This window comes from Oryza glaberrima, chromosome 3, assembly GCF_000147395.1.
Source record: "Oryza glaberrima chromosome 3, OglaRS2, whole genome shotgun sequence".
NCBI lineage: Eukaryota > Viridiplantae > Streptophyta > Magnoliopsida > Poales > Poaceae > Oryza > Oryza glaberrima.
The window spans coordinates 21,737,034-21,762,264 of NC_068328.1; the positions used below are offsets into that span (position 1 = coordinate 21,737,034).

The 25,231-nt window shown below is 43.1% G+C and overlaps 1 protein-coding gene across 1 annotated transcript; it reads left to right on the plus strand.

The window, feature by feature from the left end:
• Positions 1–1,375: 1,375 nt before the first annotated feature.
• Positions 1,376–3,056, plus strand: LOC127768220 (dolabradiene monooxygenase-like). Its single transcript, XM_052293754.1, has 2 exons — positions 1,376–2,284; positions 2,430–3,056. The coding sequence occupies exons 1-2, from the start codon at positions 1,376–1,378 to the stop codon at positions 3,054–3,056; spliced, it is 1,536 nt and encodes a 511-aa protein (XP_052149714.1).
• Positions 3,057–25,231: the final 22,175 nt, after the last annotated feature.

Genomic DNA, 25,231 nt, shown 5'->3' on the forward strand with positions numbered 1-25,231 from the left:
GGCACCTATTATATATTATAGGTGTCGGTTCTTTTTAAAAACCGGTACCTATAGTATTGGTGCCGGTTTTTCTAATGAACCGGCACCTATAATCCTTAAAGGTGTCGGTTGTATATTTTTCAATGTGCAGATGTGGGAAAAGTCTCATAGGTGCCGGTTATAAATGAACCGGCACCTATAAGGCCGGTCCCTATAAGGATTTTTGTAGTAGTGATGTAAATAGCAAGGGGACATCCTCTTAAAGGATGTTTCCCCTTCAAAAATATATGTATGGTGATAGGAGATACGTGTATCCAACTTTTCTTTTCACGCCACTTGGTTACGGCCTTCACGGAGCCATACATCTATCGTCAATGCATCCATCTACTCTTTTTGTACCACTCTGTTTTTGGTTAATGTCATATAATACGTGCAAGCAAACAGTATCTTGAATCACTACGGGATGAAAGTGTTAGAATTTAGAGAAGAACCGCTAATATGATGGTCAAATAATAGAATTAGATGCACCGGTCATATGATGGTGAAATTATAGGTGCATCGTTCTATCCACTATAGGGTGCCCACGAATATCGGCCCATGTGGATGTACTCTCAACAGGATTTTAGGAGACATGGATGTGCCAATAGCCTTTCTCTATAAGCACGTAATTAAGTATTAGCTCTTTTCTAAAAAAAATACTACCTCCGTTTTTTAAATAGATGACGTCGTTGACTTTTTCTTACATGTTTGACTATTCGTCTTATTCAAAAATTTTATGCAAATGTATAAGATATAAATCACACTTAAAGTACTATAAGTGATAAAATAACTCATAACAAAACAAATTATAATTACGTAAATTTTTTAAATAAGACGAATGGTTAAACATATGAGAAAAAGTCAACGGTGTTATCTATTAAAAAACGGAGGGAGTAGATTAATATATTTTTTTAAAGTAAATTTCGTATATAATTTTTTTAAAAAAAATACATCGTTTAGCCGTTTGAAAAATGTGCGCGCGGAAAAAAAAGAGAGGTGAGTTGGAAAAGGAGGGAGAAGAACGCAACCATAGTAATGGCATTTATCTAAAATGACATATTTGTAATGGTATGAATCCAATTAACCTAAAAAATATTAGTATTTGATATATGCAAATTTAGTACTAGCCCCACACATATTTAACTCAAGAGAGATATTTTGCTATATTGGTTAACATCAGTGATTCCTGTGTCAATTAGCACTAGCCACACACATATTTAGCTCAAGCTCCGTCACTGTAAAAGTATCCTGTATCCAATGACCACTGACCACCTACCGCTCCAATATAAAGGGACCCATATGAATATGATCTGGCTTTTGTCAGTACAGCTGCACGCTCACTTGCAAACTAGCACCAATGGAGCTGACGACACTGCTGCTTCTGGCCTTGATATCCTTCTTCTTCCTCGTCAAGCTCATCGCCCGCTATGCCTCGCCGTCCGGCAGGGAGAGTGCGCTGCGGCTGCCGCCCGGGCCGTCGCAGCTGCCGCTCATCGGCAGCCTGCACCACCTCCTCCTGTCACGGTACGGCGACCTGCCGCACCGGGCCATGCGCGAGCTGTCCCTGACCTACGGCCCCCTCATGCTCCTCCGCCTCGGCGCCGTGCCCACGCTGGTCGTCTCCTCCGCCGAGGCCGCGGCGGAGGTCATGAGGGCGCACGACGCCGCCTTCGCCGGCCGCCACCTCAGCGCCACCATCGACATCCTCAGCTGCGGCGGCAAGGACATTATCTTCGGGCCCTACACCGAGCGGTGGCGCGAGCTCCGCAAGGTGTGCGCGCTCGAGCTCTTCAACCACCGCCGCGTGCTCTCCTTCCGCCCCGTCAGGGAGGACGAGGTGGGGCGACTCCTCCGCTCCGTCTCCGCCGCCTCCGCCGAGGGCGGCGCCGCCTGCTTCAACCTCAGCGAGAGGATCTGCCGCATGACCAACGACTCCGTGGTGCGCGCCGCGTTCGGCGCGCGGTGCGACCACCAGGACGAGTTCCTGCACGAGCTCGACAAGGCGGTGCGGCTCACCGGCGGGATCAACTTGGCCGACCTGTACCCGTCCTCGCGGCTGGTGCGCCGGCTCAGCGCGGCCACGCGGGACATGGCGCGTTGCCAGAGGAACATCTACCGCATCGCCGAGAGCATCATCCGCGACCGCGACGGCGCGCCGCCGCCGGAGCGAGACGAGGAGGACCTGCTCAGCGTCCTTCTCCGGCTGCAGAGGAGCGGCGGCCTCAAGTTCGCACTCACCACCGAGATCATCAGCACCGTCATTTTCGTAAGCCATCTCACACCGTACTCCAGTAATTAACACCTGCTTAATTGCAATAAATCCCAAGTACAAACAGAAAATCTTTTAGCGTGACAGCGGCATGCATCATGCATGATATATGATGCGTGTCTGGTCGAACTCATGGCTGCAGGACATCTTCTCGGCCGGGAGCGAGACGTCGTCGACGACGCTAGACTGGACCATGTCGGAGCTGATGAAGAACCCGCGGATCTTGCGGAAGGCGCAATCAGAGGTGAGGGAGACGTTCAAGGGTCAAGACAAGCTAACCGAGGATGATGTCGCCAAGCTGAGCTACCTGCAGCTGGTGATCAAGGAGACCCTACGGCTACACCCGCCAGCGCCACTCCTGATCCCCAGGGAGTGCCGCGAGACATGCCAGGTCATGGGCTATGATGTGCCAAAGGGCACCAAGGTCTTTGTCAACGTGTGGAAGATAGGCAGGGAAGGCGAATATTGGGGCGATGGCGAGATATTTAGGCCAGAGAGATTTGAGAATAGTACAGTTGATTTTAGAGGGGCGGACTTTGAGTTCATCCCGTTTGGAGCCGGGCGAAGGATGTGTCCTGGTATAGCGCTAGGTTTAGCTAATATGGAGCTTGCTCTTGCTAGCCTTCTTTACCACTTTGATTGGGAGCTTCCCAACGGCATCAAATCTGAGGAGCTAGACATGACAGAGGTATTTGGTATCACGGTAAGAAGGAAGTCCAAGCTTTGGTTGCACGCAATACCTCGAGTTCCCTATATATCCACGTATTGATTAATTAATCTATAGAAGCCGTGTAATAATGGTACCATGAAATTTAGTTCTTTTGTCGAATAAATGTTCCTATCTCGTAATAATGTAGCTATGTACATATTTTAAGAAGGCGGAGGCCGGGATGTTTCTTGGATTTATAACTATACTAATTTCTTCATCCTAGAATATAATAAGCTAAAATAGAGAATTAACCTAGAATTATAAATCTGGACAGGTGACTTGTTTAGTTTTGTAGTACCGGATTGAGTTACGTCTAATTTTAGATTGCTATGCTCTAAGTCTAAGACAAAGGTAGTACATCTTTTAGAATACATCTTTTAGAAAAAAAAAAAAAACAAAACAAAGTATCTTGTAACGAGCCGTGTTCCTTCATGTATGCCAATGCCGTGTTCCTTTATCAATCGACAATCTCTCAAAATTTCTGCATAGTTTTTCAATCTTCTCGTCTTGTCATCCATTGCTACCAAAATTAACGCTTACCCACTCGTCACAAAATGAATAAGCTAGAATGGAAACGAAGGGAGTACTATATATCGGTTACCATGACAAAGGACGAATCCAATTATATGGCATCACAAGGCCAATCATTGGAATTTATTTCCAAGAAAGCACAACAGAAGAGATGCCTCGTTTTGTCCTGATCCTGCGAATCATCATTCCATAAGAAAATATTTTAGTCTAAATTTAAATCTATCCTTATTATAAAAATTAAAGATGTTTTTACCGGTACTTTGGATCGTCATCCTTATATGAGTCAGTTTTTAAGTTCGTTCGCTTTTGGAAATATAGAAGGAGTCGTATAAGAAATCTCTTAAAAAAACTCGCATGCTAACTTGAGATGATCGGACTCTTAACTGCAGCTCATGGTTTTCTATATATATATATATATATATATATATATATATATATATATATATATATATATATATATGTATATATCCAAGCGAATTTCCACTGTGAATTTAATCTTAATTAAACCATATAAAAATAATAAGTTTAAATTAGTCTTCACCTGTTGCAACACACGGGTATTTTTTCTAGTAAGGAAAAATTATGAATTACTCGCAGAACTATCGCGGTCGACCAAATTTTAACCTTGAACTTTTAATACTGGACGAATTACCACACTCGGCTCAATCTAGAGTAGTTTTGCCCTACGTGGTGTGCGTGTGGCAATCCAACCAGCACTTCTTTTTTTAAAAAAAATGTTGGGACCCACCTGTCATACCTCATCTTCCCCTCTTCCTCTCTCTTTCTCTTTCTCTTAGTTGCAAGGAGTGCACGGCGGCATGGAGACGGGTGGTTGGCCGACGGTGGTACGCGGGGACGGGCGGGCAGTCGGCACGGGAACGGGCAGTGGGCACATTGTGGCGCTCGTGGACGGGTGCGCGGTCACGTGCGGGGAGGTGGAGGGATGGGGGAGGGAGAGGTCGATGGGGAAGGGGAGGAGATGGAGATGGAAGGGGAGGGGCGGTGGGTGGCGGCGCCCATGGACGGGCAGGCAGACGACGTGAACGGCAGCGCGCTGGGAGGTGGAAGGGATGGGGGAGGGGAGGGGCGTGGAGGTGGATAGGGAAGGGATGAGATATGGAAGTGGAAGGGGAGGTCGGCGCACAGCGGCAGCCATGGCGGGCGAGGCAGGGGCATAGCGGAGAGGCGGGCGGTGACCAAAGTGGTCGGCACGGCGGGTGGCGGCCGGAGGCGCGGGCCACCTCATCTTCCCCTCCGATCTCCCTCCCCTCCCACCTACAAATGGCGGATCCCGGTGATGCCGCCATGTGCACTGACCTCCCCTTCCCCATCCATCTCCACTCTCCCTCCCCCATCCTCTCCACGTCCGCGCGCTGCTATGCGTGTCGCCGCTCACTGTCCGTCCCCACGCACCGCCACCCATCGCCCATCCCCGCGCCGACCATCCCCGCGCACCGCCATCCATCGCCCATCCCCGAGCCGACCATCCCCGCGCGCTGCCGCCCGTCCACTGCCCGTTCCAGCACTGCAGTGCATGCCTTTTGCCCAAGAGAGAGAAAAAGAGAGAGGAAAAGGGGAAAGGAGGTATGATAGGTGGGTCCTGTTGTGAAACAAATCTCTTGGAGATAAGTTTCTTGTAGGCCAATCCGAACCGGAGTAGAGATAAGATCTATCTTCTCGTAAGACCCCTATATATACAGGGGCAGGGTGTGACATCTAATGGCTAATGGCTGGCTTATACTACAGATGAGATCTATAATGAAGAGAGAGCTCCATCCTATATCTGCGTTCATTGTCTACTTCTGCAATGTTCTTGAGGGCAACGGGATGGGCGCGGGTGTTCTACATCATCTCACGTCTCTACTGCTGTGGGAGGGACAGGGAACGGATCCGGTGATCCGCTAATAGGCGCGTTGGTTTACAACACGTTATCAGCAGCTCTGCCATCACCGGTTTGTCGTTCCAATCTGTTTTTATTATTAGATTAATTTCTAATCACAGATTGATCTGTTCCGGTATTGCTTTTGTTTGCATATACCGCTGGTGATCGAGATGCCGGTGTGTCAGCCGCACGACGAGATGTATTGATCGCTACAACCATGCATGGATCGGCATGCATGCATGTCGTTGGACAAGTGGATGGATGGATTTAATATGCATCATTGTGTCGATATACATATCTAACTCCTTGATGCTAATCTAATTGGATTTGTTTGTTTTGCATGTACGCCGGCCGGACATGTGGCCGCGGCAACATGCATGCGCACAAGATCGGATCAAGTGGCCGAGCGTCGACCCGAGCTTGGACTTGGCCATCGTCCGGTGGGACGACACTACGCCAGCAAGCATGGCGTCCATACACAAGCGCCGGGAAGTCGAGCGACCGCAGAGACGCGGCGTACCCGTGTGCGCTTGAAGCGCTTCGATGCCCGCTGGCCCCTGCTGTCGCGCATATGTGCGGCGCGCCCTGCGGGAGCACAGCCGCTCCGGATAGGTCGGGCCATGCCGAGCGCCTGTTTCGGTCCTGCGCGATTTGGCCGATGGGCAATGGCTACCGCACGGCGCCACGACGCAGCGATGCCGTTCGCTTCTGTCTGGTGGCCAAACCACGTGCATCTACCCGCATGTGCGCGGGTCATCGGCTGTGCCGGCGTGCCGCCGGGATCACACGCCTTGGATTGATGGAACGAATAGTGAAAACATGCACACACTAGATAGATGCCCGTGCGTTACAATGGGTAAAAGTTATAAACCAATTTAAAAGCACACAGTAAGATAATATTAAATAATTATTAAGTGTAATTCCTTTATAATAAAAACTTTAATATAGCACGAATAATAATTATATCACATGTTTATAGTTTTCATATGGTAGTAATACAAATCTACAAACAACGAAAGTTGGTGAATAAAATAGCATGTGAGTTGTATCAGAAAATAAAAACATTTGAAGCTAATAAAGTTCACGGGTTCACGAACAACATTTGGGTGAAAATACTTGCAGTTTTGAATTTGATAATCTGATCGAAAAAATAGTTAACACCAAAATCCTTTCCCAAAACCATGAGCTAGACTATTACTCTTGCTAACTCCAACTATACAATACACCATTTTCTGGAACTAAATATTGACACTACCATCCTTTCACAAATTAATAAAAACTCTACATATTGACACTACCATCCTTTCACAAAATAATAAAAACTATACATAAAACATGAGGTTGATTGCTTTTCATAATTCCATCTATACTATACACCATTTTCTGGAACTCAATGCTCATTCGTTTACTTCTTCTGGATGCTTCTCACTGGTCAATATGAAATATGTTATACTTGACCAATATCGTCTGAATATCGAGCACCTTGTCTTCATCAGCTTTATTGAGATGGTTAAGCTAGCAGTCAGCAGTGAATTCTCAGATAAAACAACAATTAAGAGCTAAACACCAATAGAAAATCAGAAAGTTTTATACTACTTCATACTTCAGAATGAATTAAAAAAACTTCAAATTTTCAACCAGCAAGCTTAATGCTGACTTGAATGACAATAAAGGGATATCATCTTTAAAAGTTTTGTTGTTATGAAAACAGGGAAATGAATTTCTAGATTAACTGGCAGTACAATCACATCCAAATTCATTAAATAACATCCGCAAGAGTAGTTGGCCTGAATTTAAGATTAAATTAAAATACAGTTAAAACTTAGGACAAATATGAGTGGCACAAATATGAAAAAGAGTTCGAGTTGATCACGTAATTTTACCTTTCTATTTGCCTATAGGACCACAATTCACAAAGATTCATACATGCAAAAGTGGCTATTAAAGAGGCCATGCTAGCTAGGTAAATCCTACTCGTAAATGTTAATTTGCAAACACTGAATACCTTGTTTCATCTCCAAGGGAATATCAATGCCACACATTCATATGCATTTTGCACTAAAAAAGGATCTAAAATTCAGAGGCAATGCACCGACACCAACAAAGAATGTTTAAATAAATAGATAAAAGAACGAAGTGTTTATAGTAGCACCTTTGCAGCATAAGGATCACATTCACATACATTGGGTTTTGCATAGCAAGCATAGAGTGCATGCACCCAGAAAGAAATATTGAGGGGAACATGAAGAGGCTTCCTTGAAGTATAGATATTGTCCATAGCTGGTGCCTGGAGGACGAGAGGAACTACCAATCTGCAAGGCAAACATATTGGTAAAAAGACAATTTTCCATCAGATATATGATTCTCTAATTTTGATTCAAGCAAATGGATTCTCTAACAATGGACATAAAATTGAATTTGTGTATCACATATGGTTCCCTGAAGATACATAGAATATTTTCTTGAATAAATAACAGATGGCTATGTGGGATAATTTTCTCTATACAAAATAGTTTTTGACCTCTAGGCTCTAATATTACCAATACGTAAAGCATTTTAAAGCACCAAAATAACTGTAATAGAAATCGTATGTGCATGTGTAGACCTATTTGTGCACAGGAACAAACACCACCTAAAAAGAATCAACAAGTAGCCGACAATGTTTAGTAGGAACTATTTTATACTCCCTCCATCCTAAAATATTTGACGCCGTTGACTTTTTTAAAAATGTTTGACCGTTCGTCTTACTAAAAAAATTTAGTAATTATTAATTCTTTTCCCATTATTTGATTTATTGTTAAATATACTTTTATGTATACATATAGTTTTACACATTTCATAAAAGTTTTTTGAATAAGACGAACGGTCAAACATGTTTACAAAAGTCAACGGCGTCAAACATTTAGGAAAGGAGGGAGTAATAAACATGAATAGCAAGTCGATCATAAAGTTGAGTGATTCTTTATCTTGGTTATAATCTGAAATTCCGAATTGTGATCTTCTCCCAAACAATATGCTTACGTGTTCACTTTCATTTGGTGGCACTATTCTGCTGCAACAGTTCAGCAAAAATAGGAAGCCTTGGCAAATAGCAATTTCAGAATCACTGCATTATAGCCAATAGCAGTCATCTGATCATGCACACGACACATGACTGGATATTTGCACATATGGTTTATATTGTGATCATGGATTATTTAATTAAAGTAATCAGAAAACAATGGTTTCAAACACATGACTGGAAATTGACTGCATTAAGCCCAGTTTTTGCACCAATTAAGCACTGCATCCAGCTCAGGGCCAGTCAGGACACAATTTACCCAATAAAACTCAAATAATGACATGACACAACCAAATGACGGGAAAAAATGGAAGAATATTTGACTCATAAAACTCAAATAATGCTGGCGCCTCGTAAGATAAAAATACCGTAACTCTAATCAAGTCCATGTCACTTTTTTATCTGTGTACAAGTTACTCATTTCAATTTATCTGTTTGAGATCAGTCACAGGTCAAGCATAAAAAAATACTTACTTTGCTGGATTCAAGGGCCATTGGAGCATTTCCTAAAACAAGATATGTGTAAGTGCAACTCGATCTGTCAATTAACCTGACATAAAGAACTGAAAAGGTTACTTGGAATTTTGAAAGAACATAAGCAAGAAATTCGAAGCCTAATTATAACATTATATATAAGGCAGATCTTGCTCTAAAACATAACAAATATCAGAACATTGCAGCTTGCAACTATCTGTAGCCAAATCCCTGTAATGTAAAACTAAATAGCAGTCTAGGAGTGTTTCTTGCAACCACCTGAGCTGAAATCATCGTAAGTGAGCATAATCAAGAGATTAGAGGGTTGGATAAGGACCAATGTCTAACACAAATCAGTGGTGCCGCACTGCCACCACCAAACACAATCTGCTGAACATTAGAGGGAATCACCAATAAAAAAGTTCAGGAGCAAGAATTGGAATCGAATTACCAGCCTGATCCATTGTATGAACCACGATATGTTATGATGTTGTTACTGCTGCAGCAAAGCAAGATTATAGGGAGTGCGAGACACGTCGGCCTCGGGCGCTCCGGAGACCAGTGACGGCCTGAATGATTTGTGGAGCACCATCGTCGGCGAGTCGCGGGTGAGGGAGAGCCGACGGCGGGGCAGATGCCACTGGTGGTCGCAGGGAGGCAGAGAGGCCGACGGCGCTCCGCTGTTTTTGTGGATCAGGATTCAGGAGCAGATGGGGACCGCGATAATAGGGAGGATATACGCAGGGCAACCGTCAGTGGTGGAGAAGCAGCAGCGGACGACGTCGTCTCGACTCGGGATCGGCAGCGCCCGCGCCCGTGCCGACGCCTGCAACGACGACAATGCATGGTGCTTGAGGCGGTGGATTGAATGGCGCAGTGTCAATCTGGCTGCGGAGGGGGCGAGGAGGCGACGCCGTCTCGACTGGGGAGGGAGGCGGTGTGGTGGATGCAGGCGAGCAGGGGCGACGAGGCGGCTGCGACGATGGGGAGGGGTGCGGCATGGAGGAGAAAGGGATGAGAGTGCCGGGGAGGACGGCAGCGACGGTGGGAAAGGAGGAAAGGGGGAGAGAACGGATCGGGGATGTGGGCGGTTGAGGGGGTTGCGGCGGCGTGGATCGGGGGGTTGAGGGTAGGGGAGAGGAGAGAGCGATCGAGATTCGAGGGAGACGCGTGCGCTGGATGCGTAGGAAGAGAAAGGCGATCTGAGCCGTTCGATTAGGCGATCCCACGTTCTATATTTCGTGTGTCTGTCAAGGTTAGAGTCACCGCCACCACTACGGAACTTTTAAGTTGTAGAGATATGTTGCATGCACCTGACCGGATGGCCACGTGCACAGATCCCTGGAGATTAAAGTGTGCAACCATCCTCATCAAGCACACTAATCATGGCAATTAGTATGATTAGTTCCTAAACTAATTTACTAATTCATAGATACATCCGGGCATGTATCTATTCAGGTATGAAATCTATATGTTTTTATAGATTGATGATATTTTCTCGTTTTTATCATATTAAAGATGCTTTATTTGCAGTAGACTTGATCCTGCTCTTGATCTAGCGGTAGATTAATTTCCTGCTTTTGATCTATATATATGCATCTATTTTATTTGATGAAAACTGAAGAAAACCGTGTGAGAGAAATCATTAAAATTGATGGGAAACCCTAGATTGGAGACGTGCCTAATTCGGCTGGGCTGAATTGGCCGACTCGCCCGCCTCCCTCGCATCTCTTTGTTTCTCTCTTTCTCTGATGACGCCACGCCGGGAACGCGGTGACATATTCTCAGTCTGTGTAGTCGGACTTAGAGACATATTGGCCATCATTCGCCGTCGCTGTTGGGTACGCCATCGGCCTTGCGTCGATGCCGTCGCGGGAAACCGCCATCTTGGAGAAAGCCCTAAACCCATATCGCTGTTGCCGCCGGAGTTAATGCCGAAGCGAGGCGCCACCGCCGTTGACCTCCCATCGACGCTGCCGTCGAGCCGTGGTGGGAGGATGATGGGTCGTCGGCTGTCCACTACCAGATTAACCTCCGCCGAGACGATATGGCCAGATGCAATTTGGTTGCCATTGTTAGGGTCTCAGTTGCCGTCGTTGAGTTCGCCTCGCCGCCGTCATGAGGATGCGCGGGTCGACGCGGAGCTCCGTCGTGTGCCACCGAGCCGCCACCGCACCAAATTGCCACACGGGAGTGATGTAGTCGCCGCCGTCCTGCCAATCGGGGTAGTGGATGGGTCGTCGATGACCTCCTCGCCGTGCACCGCCCTAAATCCCTTCAAAGTCAACAGTCGACGGCCTCCAACGCTGCCGCTGTGCCCGAGGGGCCGGTGCGCCGGGCGGTGGACGCCGTTGCGGACAATGAATGGGAAAGGAGAAACTCTAATTCCCCCCCTTACCTCTCTCGGTCACTTAGGCGAACCGGCTGGGCCGGTCTGCCTCCGCCCGACCGAATAAAGCCCAACAGTAACAAGACAGCCCAAACAAATTAATAAAAATAATAAACCTGGAAATCCTCATGGGCCTAGAGTTTTGGAAATTTGGCCCATTAGGCATTTTGGGCTACACTGTGCTTGCTAGCCCAAATAAGATCGTGGCCTGAACGGTAATTTGGCCCGATTAATTTCGGTTTATTGACAACTTGCGTTTAAGCCCCCGGAGTGTTGGGTTTTTATGCTATAGTTCACTGTTTAATGCAATTTTACAGTTTGAACCTTGTAATTAACAAGAATTATATTAATTTTCTTTGTGTGGCTATGTCTTGTTGCTTAGGCCCTGTATAGTTTGGTTTTGCATGTGGGTCTCCGGACTCGTAAATAACTATGTAATGGTGTTTTTTAAGCATTGCTTTGCTTTTAAAATTGATGCAATTCCAACTAAATAATCTAGAGATGGTTTTCTAGGTTATGATGCTTCCATAAATTGTGTTCACATAGTGTAGAATCCCCCCTTGGAAGCATTATGATGGGTTTATTTTCCTGCATTTATGTGTGATGGTTTTCTGTGTGGCATAAATATTGGGAATATAATGCCAAATAAGACCAAGAAAATAACAGAAAATCACCTAATGCATGGAAATTCTGGGAAATTAAATATCCATGGCTATGGATAAGACCACTCTTTACTGGTACACTCCTCCATTCATAAATGGTGATATCAATGTGTCTACAAGATGGAGTCACGTATACTTGTTGTATGAGATCCATACTTTTGCCGAATTCATTGCACATATCGTCCGTTTGCATGTTGCGTTCTCTAAGAACCGCATGAAACGATTCGGATAGATAGTGTGGGTGATTTCACGTAAAGGCCTTCAATGACTATTGTATGGCTTTGGGCATTAATGTAGATCACTCTATCCCTATGATCACACTCAAGAATGGGATTCTGAGTCGTTGAAATGTATGGAATTAGACAATGTGTTTGGGATTCATTGTGCCTTTTCCCTAGTGGCTTAACATCTCAATCAGAGTATGGTCGGACTATGGTTGACATTTTTTTTGCTTTCCCAATGGTTGAGAGCACGCTTTTCTGATTTGGAGATAAATGATTATACCTCAATTTTTTGGCAACGTGAAGTTGCGAGGGTCAATAATTTGAGATATTTTTCACCTGGCCCGGTGAAAGATGTAAAGTGTTTTCCATGTGGTGGAATGACATTGTTCGTATGGTTGCCCTTGATATGCACATATCTTCTCAATATTATTTGGAACCTGATGTCTTGCGAGGACACCTGAAAAGAGGAGGCAAATCTAGAGGAATAAGCCCAAGGGTAGATGCTGTGAATAGGCATGATTCCCACTTCACTATAGCGCCAACAGCTTGACTTGGGTGTTGACTCAGTCTCGGTCCTCGTGTGGATCTAGCTAAATGGCCACCTCTGGTTGTTGACCAATTGTTGGTAGTGTTTGTCTAATAAAGTTGTTTTGACAATGGGAGTTATATGGCTAGTTTAGAGCATGTCCTAGGAGGACATTGGTCGACTATACTGTTGCCAAGCAGTTTATCTTTTGCTTAGTTTGGAACTTTGCATTAGATCGATATTTCTCAGATAAATAACATTCTTGGTCTTTCCTGTTCTATTCTAAAGCTTATCTTCATGCTGGAATTGATAAAATGCTTTAGTTTAGAAGAACAATTAGTGTATAATCCGAGGAGTTACAACCACTCACATTGTTCGACGTAACTGTATTTTAGACAAATGTTGGCTATGCACTATTGCGTTTTATCGCACTCTCGTAGTCGATGACTACTCCCTGGTTGTGCTGGTTGATCATCCATGGGTTGATGACCATGCTTGTCGCACACTGGCGTTTTTCGCGTGTGGACATGTGCAAGCCGTGCAAAGGTTTGTCGTGTTGCATGCGTTGAGCTCGTTATGCCAATGACGGTTGCACCGACACATTCCACTATTTTTGTGGATATGTCTGAATATAATGGTTTTATTGTGAATATTACTATTGTCAGATGTATGGATTATCTCTCGATGGCTATGTCCAGGGGACATTAGCAAATGTGGTTTGATAATTCGCTCGTGGATCGTACCTAATGCATGCTGCTTAACTATGACCCAATTCTAGAGTTTGGTATGAGTAATTGGGGTCAAACTTGGGCATTAAACGAGATGGACTTTAAAACAACTCTGCACCACAAAAATCTGCTTGGCAGCGCAGGCTAGTGGCCGCGCATTTTTCTATCATACTCCTTGTTGAGCGCATCGGAATGCGTTATGCCATCATAGGTTGCCTTCTTAAGCATATGACATGCGATGTCTAATGCACGTCGACCCGGAATCGATTGTGAGTTTGAATGGCACTAGGTGAGCATTAATCCATGGAGAGTGCATTTGGCTAAAGTATTTGCATGTTGGTTGCATATACATTTGATAGCAATGGTGGTTTTTGCAAACCTGTATATCCTAACTAGGAGGTTGAGGATAACCCTTCGGAAGAAGGAAGAATACAGTATTCATGCCACTGTATTGGTATATGTCCAGGCTCACTGCATATAATGGAAAAATCTCTCCTATTAAAGTGCGTAATATTTCCCAAATATATCACCACCGTAGCATACAATCGTGGGAGAACACATGTGTTTGAGGTGAAATGCCTTAATCTTGTGCCACGATATGGGGATTGGTAGTATGCTATTGTAAGATATCTCGGCATTAAGGGGAGAGAATCGCCCATTTTGGAATGCCTGGAGATTTCTTTGAGTGAACACACTAAATGAGCTGAACTTGCATGTTTAGTTCATACTCCTGGTTGCTTGGTGCACGGAGTTTTTGCCAACAAAATCATATGAGGAACAACTAGATATTTGTTAAAAAGAGTAATGCTCCCAATTGTGGTAAATGTGGATAGACCCGGGAATAATATCGTATCCACATAAGACTTATGGCATTTGATCATGTTGTGCGGGGATGCCTGCTAACACGATTCGTAGGCCTTAGTCAGAGCATAAGAGTTCTCACTGGATGTGAGCATACTCCTCTGATTCTCCTGGTGGAGAATTCACCTTTGGAAGGTGATATACCTCATAATGATGTTCGTCGTGGAGACGACATTCCTAGCAATGCGCGCATATATGGTGCTAGGAATACGGAACAACCATTTATCGATCGTTTTGGGAAATAACGAAGATCTGCTTAAATGTGTAAGTGGGAATAAATGTGTCGACACTATGTTGCCTCTTGCTAATGATTCTCTTAGAGAGAACCCGGATCCGGAACAAGTCCATGGCATGAGCATGCGGTGCTCGAATTGGGTCAAATGGAAATGCAATTGAGGCTGAATTGAATCGCCAATTGAAAATCGCGAACATTGTTCGGATTCTTATGGGTCATTATTGAGATAATGAGGTGGTGATGTGCGATGGTTCAAGTAGGTCCTTGACGTGACCTCTCCCACATGAGTTGAATGTTCCGCTAAATAAAGGTATTGGCAAAATAGCATGAAATTAAATATGCAGTTAACGGATTTAGGAAATCTGTGAGGTCTTGAATAGACTCGGTAGTGAAGTTGCAGCATGCAAATCTCGTACCAATAGGTATTCCGGTAAGAGTACCATCTCCCGTTGGGAGAAAATCTCATTGACGGAATTTTCTCTGAGGGGGAGACCTCATTGATGAATTTTCCTCTGAGATACAAAATAATTAGTAAGTCTGAACACACCATATTGTATAATCTCTTGGAGGGATGATGGCCCATTTATGACCCGGTAAGATTGCAATGAGGAACCTGATGAGATCACAGACGAGGTCTGTAGGCACATGTGCATATCGCGATTATCACTGGAGTATGTACACTCGTGATATCTGTTCTACCCGATGGTAGGAACGGTGGTGTCCTCTAATACCTATTAAGGTATACTTGGTGTTGTTGGCCGTGTGTTATCCCCCACAGTGCTTAAATTTTCAGACTAGCTAGTTACTCTGATCGTTACAACATGTCTTTGGAAGGCTTGTGGTTGATCTTGTGGATCCCCCATTGTTGTTGACATCGTCAGAGAAAGTTGCAATGATCAAGATCTAGTTCTTGATGGAGTCACGTCGAGGAGGTGCGTGCCGTTGCGACTTATTTATCCCCATAATCCTTCTGAAGGATGAAACAGATTGCGTTGCACAGCAGTATGGTATTATGGTATATGATAGTGATGGAATGCATTACTCTCTGTGTTCCCTATTCTCGTTTTAGCAGTGAAATGAGACAAGTCTTTTAAGACTAATGGTTTGAGGATCTGAAGGATTCTTGCCTACGCATACATCTGAGAGATGTTTAATGCTATGGGAACATGGTCTGTGACAAAAGTTGTCATCAGGGGGAGTATGTGCTATGTGTTGATTGTCATTTGCAAGACATTGAAATGTCTTAGAGTATGCCCAGGGCATTGACTCGATGACGATCACTTAGACCTGTTCCTAAGGTCCTATCATAATAAGATCTGTCTTTATTGACCAACACCAAATACAAGTGAGCTACCTCACAGACTCCTGAGGTGAGGTGAGGTGAGTAGAAATTCAAGTTGAGTGATAATCTAGAGGATTGATCACCTAGTCTCTCCCAATTGTTAGTTCTCGGAAGCTTTTCCGGAGAATTGGGATGAGAAGACTTTGATGTTTGCTAGGTTCAGGGGGAGAGCACCCAAGAACATGACCCACAATATGGACTGTGTAGTCCTTAGTGTTGTACTCTTTTTCCCTTGAGTGAGTGGAGCTGTTGTTCCTCACATAAGGTTTTTAACGAGGCAACAATGTACAATGCATGAGCGATAACTATGTACTCTTTCTCCTAGCCTTTTTCCCACTGGGTTTTGGTAGGAGTTTTGACGAGGCATGAGTTAGTCGCGGATTAGCCCAAGGGGGAGTGTTGTGAAACAAATCTCTTGGAGATAAGTTTCTTGTGGGCCAATCCAAACCGGAGTAGAGATAAGATCTATCTCCTCCTAAGACCCCTATATATACAGGGGCAGGGTGTGACATCTAATGGCTAATGGCTGGCTTGTACTACAGATGAGATCTATAATGAAGAGAGAGCTCCACCCTATATCAGTGTTCATTGTCTACTTCTGCAATGTTCTTGAGGGCAACGGGATGGGCGCGGGTGTTCTACATCATCTCACGTCTCTACTGCTGTGGGAGGGACAGGGAACGGATCCGGTGATCCTTTAATAGGCGCGTTGGTTTACAACAGGTCCCACCATTTGTTTTTAAAGAGAATGCTGACTAGATTGCCACACGTACGCCACATAGGACAAAACCGTTCTGGATTGAGTCGAGGGGGATAATTCGTCTAGTTTTGAAAGTTCAGGGTGAGCAATGTCTGGTTTTCGGGTTCAAGGGGATAATTTAGTCAACCGCGATAGTTTGGGGGTAATTCGTACTTTTTTCTTTATATAACTAAAGTTTATCAAGTCATACTGTATTAGGGTGTTCAGAATTACAGTAGCAGAATGCGTTGTAGATGTTATATTTTTGAAAAGGAGGGAATACATGACAAAGTTCTTGCTACGGTTCTAAGTAACTTTGGAGTGCTTAAGTTCAGAAGAAGCATCCATGTTGACAAGCAAATTAAATGGAAATCAATTATCTATCTATTATATACTAAAAGCCCAGTAAAGATTGTACAAACGCCCCTAAGCCTTCACAAGGTACTCTTATAAACGTTCACATGGTAAAATCCTTGAAATTTCAATTGAAAAGAAAAAAAACTCAATCACTGATTTTTATTTAAACTGATAGACCACCATTAGAGTACATAACCCCACTAATTATGGTCCAAATTTAGGGCCCCTTTGAAATGGAGGATTAGCAAAGGAATTTTGGAGGATTCATTTTCCTAAGGATTTTTTTCTATAGAGCCATTTGATTCATAGGAAGAGATAGGAAAACTTCCATAGGATTGCATTCCTATGATCAATTCCATAGGAAAATAAGCAAGAGGTTAGACCTCTTGTGAAGCTTTCCTTTGTTGAGTGTATCCTGTGGTATAATCAAGAGAAAATTGGAACCATGCTATTATAATTTTGCAAAATTTGAGATATGTCATCCTGACCCACATGTCATTGACTCATGTGTGTCCTACATGTCACTGAGATACCGATGGCATATCTTAAACTTTACAAAATTATAATGGCATGGTTCCAATTTACCCTATAATCAAAGGGCTCTTCTCTTCATTTCCTGTGTTTTCAATTCCTGTAGGACTGGAAAAACATACAACTTCAATTCCTACGTTTTTTCTATTCCTGTGTTTTTCCTATCCTGCGTTTCAAAGGGGCCCTTAGAACCATAATATGTAGAGTTATGTGTCATGTCTCACAATCCCTGTGGTTTAACCGTAATAGATGGAGTTTTATGAAATTTACTCTAAAAAACTATACGTGTACCTATATCTATATCTATCTACCCAATTAAAAAATGCTTAAGGCTTCTGCTAAAAATTTCCTCCGTCTTTTGTATTTTCCGTTGCTTTTTCCTTTTTCTTTTTTCCCGTTCATTTTTTCCTTTTTCTTTTTCTTTCTTTCTGTCCGCTTTCTCTTTTCCCTTTTTTCCGATTGTTTCCCTCCGTTTTTTTCACCCTTTTTTTCCTTTTTATTTTCGGCTTTTTTTTCTGTCTGATTTTTTCTTTGTTTTTTTTTCGGTTTATCTCCCTCCGCTGTTTTTACTTTACTTTTTTTTCATCGCCTTTTCTCCGGCATGCGTTTCTTCCTAATTTTTCTCATGGTTTTCACTTTCAATTACGGTCTTCCGGAGGTTGAGTACGGCGGTCGACAAAGGAAGGTAGCGGGCTAAGCTAGGACTGAAAATGAAGGAAGGAATAAGCTTTTGGTATAAAATCAAAGAGTAACATATATAACGATCTAAAAATATTTTTATCCGTTGTAACGCACGTGTATTTTTTTCTAGTATAATAGGGACTGTGTATGTAACATGGGGCTGAAATTTTTTGGTTTGTCAGCCTTTTTTTCCGCTGGCCGTGCGATCCGCGCACAGACAATTGATGCGCGCAGAAAAAAAGTAGCGTGACTCTGTTTACTAATTTTTTTTGTTAGGCCACAGTCCATTTCTGTTTTTTTGTTAGGCCACAGCCCACATCCTCTTTTCTTTGAAGAAACAAAAAGCCCGTCACAATTTGTGCAAAAAAATACAAACAAAAAAGCCCACTAGTTCACATGGCCCACAGCCCACAGCCCGCAGCCCATGATGGGATTAAAAAGCCCAAATACGAAGAAATCACGTGCAGCACGCAATGTCACCCACACAAAATCCCGTGTGCCTGCCAGAAATAGAAAAGGGCTTAGTAACCAAGAATAAAGGAGAAAGGAGAACAAACCAGATCAAAATCCAGATCAAAGAGAAAAGAAGAGAAGGAGAGAATCAAATAGATGGACGATGAGGAGATTCAGGGAGAAGAACCGAAGATGAACACAAATCACTATGACGAAAAAATCCCATTTAGTTTTCTTTGAATTCAACTTTTTGGTGCTTCTCTTTGGTTTCTTGCGTGTGCTGCTTCAACAAATTTTTTTTGATTTCACGTGATGAGCAAAACACAAAGATCCACCTCCCTGATTCCTTGCTTGTTGGTTCAAGAAATTTGCTGCGGTTGCCACTTTGAAGAGACCTCCCCTGGGAAATCAAAAAAGTGCACAACCATAATAAAGCAAAGAAGAACTTGAATCCATGCCAGCTTTTAACAACTAATTAAGTTGATGAAACTTACATACAGTATGCATACATCAAATACATACTCAAAAAGACTCCATACAGTAGTCTGACCATCGGCTGTTTGTTACTGGGATAAAAACACTTCTGTAGATGCATTGGGGGCTAATGTGTATTTGTTGTTCCAATCCTCTCATTATTCAAGACCCATCACTAGATCAGAACATAGATCAAGACACAAACTAGTTCTTAGAGCCTCTGAGATGTTCAGTTTCTCAATGAAAACAACTGAAAATTGCAAACTATATAATTCCATTAGTTGTCTGGAGAGCAGAGTGTCACATGAGTTAGATTGTTATTTCTATAGGTCATGTTAGTTTCAGATTTTTAGTAGCTTAATAGGGACAAAGACAAAGACAGACAATCTTGAGTCAATTCGTTGAACGCTAATTACAGCAGAACCGAAAGTGTGTAGAACTCTAGATTCTACTAGAAATGGTCAGGCATATCGGAAAACTGAAAGATACAGTCTGAACAGAAACATTTGAACAAAAACAGTTTGAACAACAGTCTTGCCTTTGTAGTTTACACAATGTGAAGTAGCACATAGGAATTGCTCACTTTGGCACATTTGGAATTGCTTGGGTCTCCAGATAGGCATCATCGGCCATGGCCCCCTAGGCTCCTCTTGCTCTGAACTCCTGCAGAGAAAAACAATAGAAATATGTAGCTAAATTTTATAAAAGTTGACAAAGACAAAGACAAAACCAACCCAGTGCCAAGACCAACCTATTGACGTAAAAAATGCAGGGACAAAGACAAAGTCAAAGACAAATAAGACAAAATACAAGATGCTTACAAATGCTCACCGCAAAAACATAGAACAAAATAGTAGAATGCACAATGATCAGGTATATCTGAACATAAGAATTGAAATAATTCCTGCCTTTGCACTTTGCACAATATGAAGTAGCAGCAAAAACAAAAAACAGAAAGTTGAGCCATGAAAGCGGCAGTAGCAGCACAACAGTGTGAATATGCTTGTCTATTCAGTTAGTACTCATTACCAAGTTTGCATGATGTCCATGACACTTTACATATAATCTGTAGAGAAGAAATAGATACTTCTTGATCTAACAATGCCCACTGATGTATCATGTCAATAACTGTCTTGGAGCAAATGAAAGTATAAAAATCTAACAAAGACAAATACAAATACAAAGACGACAAAAAAAAAAAACAAACTCAGAGAGTGTGCACAAAGCTGACACGATATAACTTCACAAATTACAACAAATCACAAATATTACATGTTGTGTTTTTCAAGTTGGGTGAAAGACTCACATAAAGAAGATTATGCAATGATATCTGTTCAAATGGTGGATATGTATGATCAGCAATCCTTAATGGGCCAGTAGATACATACATTAATCACACAGAGGCAATATCATAAAACAGTACAGTCCAGCATCATTTACATATGCATTTGCTGAATTGCAGTACAAATTGCAATCGTAGCTACACGAGATTTCTAATGGAGCGTCTTATATCGTGGAGTGCCAAGTGGAATTTGACCTTTCCTTAATGGCTTTCAAGGTTATTCCAACTTATAGATATTGTTTACACCCAAATTTGGCACCTAGGGATAAAATAGGAAAAATTACCAAAGTTTGGAAATCTGCCGGTTTTTCTCTGATTGGGCCGGTCTGACCGCCGTGTATAGGCTGGTCAGACCGCCGATGCAGGGCCGGTCAGACCGGTGGTGTGTGGCCGGTCTGACTGGCAAAGTCCGAACCCGAGTCTGTTTCGTCGGGTCTCGAGGTTTCCTTGCTCAGGAAGGCATGTTTCGGGTTTCCTTTGGATTATATCCCGAGTTGGACGTGGAGGAGGGCCTGTAGAGGGCAAGACCAATCCCTATATAAGGGGTAAGGCCGGTTCATTGTAAAATCAATCAACTATCAATCAATCGTATCGTTCTTTTACTTTTGCTTCTAGTTCTAGTTTAGTTTGTCTATCTTTGTCGATTTGCGCCGTAAATCGTCCGCCGCCACTGTGAGAGTGCAACACCTCTTTGTAGGTTTGTCCTGAAAACCTTCCGTTTTGCCCACGAGATGGATAGTTATCTATCGTTCTATTTAGATCGGCTCCGCTAGCCGGTTTAGCTTATCAAAACCCATCTTGATTTAGCTTTTGCTAGATTGAGGTGGTTGGCGACTCTAGGATCAGCGCAAAGCTTTAGGTGCTGTGATTGTGCTTGTCAACTTGTCACAAAAAGTCGCCAACATGATTTTTGGCGACTCCACTGGGGAAATCTGCTCAACACCATCTCCACTTCGACGCCGCCATGACTAAGCCGCCATCAACCAAGTCGGAGGTGGAACCATCCAATATCATGCCAATCTCATTGGAGAATCTTGATGGGGAAGCGCGCAAGGCCATGGAGGAGTACATTAAGGCGATCACGCATGAGGCACTGATGAGAACATGCACTAGGACCCGTCAAGGTGTGGTTCTCAAGCCTGGACCGTTGCCTAAACCTATTTTTGATGTGGTAAGTACTGAAGAGGTATCAATCCCTATCCAATAACATGTAGCAAGTACAATAGATTCATCCATTGCTGCTTTAAATAGTAAGATAGATGCATCTTTTGAATCTCGTTTTGATGATTTCTTGAGGAATAAACTCGGTTCTTTTTTAGCCGATTTCTAATCTAAAGATAAAGCCTCTACCAGTGCTAGCAAACCTCCTATAGATCAAATATATAGCAAAACCGATGGAGCGAATATGCAAACAACCGGCGAGGGATGGGCTGCGCACTCAGCTGGTTCGACCGGGCCAGATGGCCGGTCAGACCACAAGTTTTCCGCCGGTCAGACCAGCCAGATGGCCGGTCAGACCGGGTTTTCTCCCGGCGGTCAGACCGGACCCCAAACCGGTCTGACTGCGCCTCTGGATGCCGGTCAGACCGGGCCCTGGACTGGTCAGACCGGTGCAATTATCCCAATACAGGGCGGTAGATCCAATGACAAATAACGGGCTTTTATACCATGTTCGAGCACATGATCCCCTTGTATCTACTGTTAATCCCCAAGCTCCCCCACATGTCCCTAATGTTTACAATGATACTACTAGGGGATATCATCCCGATACTAGGTATGGCCAATATAATTATATTGCGCCGCAACAACCACCTCTTAGGCCACCAAACCCACCACCAAATCAACATAGGCCTGAGAATATGGAGGAATTGATTAGTGGTATTATTAGGGATAAGTTCGGGATTGAAGCTAGGAAATCGTGCTAAGGTTTATCAAAAGCCGTATCCTGATTACTATGACAATATCCCATATCATCGTGGTTATAGAGTTCTCGGATTTACCAAATTTAGTGGTGAGGATAGTAGGATCACATGGGAGCATGTGGGTCAGTTCTTAGAGCAATGTGGTGAGGCTAGTAGTTTTGATACTTTTAAATTGCGCTTGTTTTCTTTATCTTTGTCCGGTACTGCTTTTACATGGTTTACTTCTCTACCGACAAATTCTATTCATACTTGGCCTCAATTAGAGCAAAGATTTCATGATTATTTCTATACTGGTGAAACTGAACTTAGGCTAAGTGATTTGACATCGGTTAGGCAAAAGTACAATGAATCTATCATTGATTATATTAAGAGATTTAGGGATGTTAGAAACCGATGTTATAGCTTGAATATAATTGATAGAGATTTGGCTGATCTTGCTTTTAATGGTTTAATTGCTCCTATTAAAGAAATATTAGAAAGCCAACAGTTTCTTGATGTTAGTCAACTCTTGCAAAAAGCTCTGGCTCAGGAAAGCCGGGTTAAGGATAGTAAGAAATTTGTTAGACCCTATGAGTATTGGCGGTTGTTAAATGCCAATTCTATACCGCCAACATCTGCATAAAGTTCAGATAATAAAATATCCAACATAGTGATAGGTGCTTAATCTCACATATTCCACAAGTGTTGGTGTATATTTGTATGCTGGTGATAAACCCTGAGGTTGGGAGGAAATCTAGACTAAAGTGAGGAGAAATATATATCCATACAAGGATGGGTTGTGAACTTCATCAAAATACCATAGAATCAGCCCAAAATACTAAGGAATGGATAGAGAAGTACCAGAAGAGGAGCCAGGCCAAAGGTCAGGCCAGGGGGGCCCAGCCCAGGTTCGGCCGAACCTTGGTGATCACCGTTGATCCTAGGTTTTGGCTTGGACGCTCCAGATCACTCCCTGATGGCGGTTGCGGGGCAGTTCGGACATTTCCGCTTCGCTAACCATCATATCTACCTCTATATAAAGACCTCACTTCACTCACTTCAACACACACTTCTAAGCTTGAGCTGAATTATAAGAGGCTCTATTGTACTATATTGTATACTAAAATAGGAAGAGAGTAGAGTAGAAGAAGTCGGAAGAATTCCGAAGTTGTCGGTAATCTTCTCTCATTTATTTTATTCTGTTTATTACTCTGAATTCAATATAATATTCTTCCTGAATAATTTAGATTTATCTCGTGAGAATTATCTCTTGGTTAGTTCCTAAATAGCATACGAGATCATTGTTCACTATAGTCCATTTATTTATAGTGATTGCTTTAGTGCTTGATCGGCACTAGAGTAGTTATTAATTGCGTAGACGCGGTGTCTTGGTAATTAATCTCCAGTGGTTGTTGTGTATCCCACAGTATGTTTGAGGTAGGTGTAGAGGTGGTGATAGTCCTCAAGAGCACTTAAGTCCTCCCTGTCCGGGTGCGTAGTAGAGCGATATCTGGGAACAGCGGGTTGCCAGTGCCTGAAGTATTGCGTTAGGATTAAAGTTAAGCTTTCCCTAGACACTGTTTCTCGCTAGTAAATCCTCTCTATCCTGGCCTATCATCTGCTTAGTGTCCTTGGATGAACCGGAAGAAGACCTGACCACACACGTTCCCTTGGATTCGATACCTTTGGAATACTCCGTAGAGAAAGTGCTACATCGGTAATCCGTGCGCTTGTGGATTTCATCTGTGATCGTAAGGAATACCAACAAGCATTTCTAGCGCTGTTGCCGGGGAACGGTTGCTGATCATTTCCGAACCCAGATCATCCTCGTATCTCTTTTTCATTTTTTATTCTTCCTTTACCCCTGCTAACCAGAGAAGTATTCCTGTTAAATTCTTCTCGACTATGGAGCAACCTCTTTTTGAGCTATCTGCTCCTAGGGGCGAATTCTATGAGCCACCTCCTTCATCGGAGCCCATTTATACAACTGGCTATAAAATTTGCCCTGAACTAATCAGCATGGTTAAGGAAAATCCTTTTTCTGGCTTTGATCTAGAAAATACCTACCATCATATGCGAGACTTTGAGCAAATCTGCTCATGCCTTAAGATTCGTGGCATGAGACAGGAGACTGTACGGTGGAGATTGTTTCCATTCTCTCTTCAAGAGAGAGCGAAGCAATGGTACACCTCTATCGTTGGATGTATAAACGGTAGTTGGGAAAAGTTGCGAGACAGATTCTGTCTTACCTTCTTCCCAGTTACTCGTATTACTGCTCTTCGGGTAGAAATTCTCAGTTTCCAGCAGATAAAAAACGAATCAATCGGTGCAGCTTGGTCCAGATACACTAATTTAGTGCAGTTCGGACCAGGATTCTTAAAACAAAGCATACCAATCCTCTAACATGCAGATGACATTAATTATTTTTCTACTCTAAAATGACTTTTTATGTAGTTAAAAACCTCAATATATTATTTTAATTTTTTTTAGCAGAAGTTAGGGCTGAAAATCAACTTTCATAAAAGTGACTTGTACTATCTGGGGTTGCCAAGAAAAAAGAACTAGTGTATAGCCAGATACTAACTTGTTGTGGCTGCAAAGAAAAAATTAAAGAACTAGTGTATAGCAAGATACTAACTTGTAAGATTGGTTACTTTACTATGAAATATCCGGGGACACGGCTTACCTTAACAATTTGGGAGTCTCGTGCGAAATAAACGAGTCCTTATCTTTAAAAATATACTAGCTAATTGCATAATAGATAAGGGATATGCGTATTGTTTATAATACATGGGGTGGGTCTCTATTGTCACTCTGCTTTATTCTATATCTCAACTGCCTT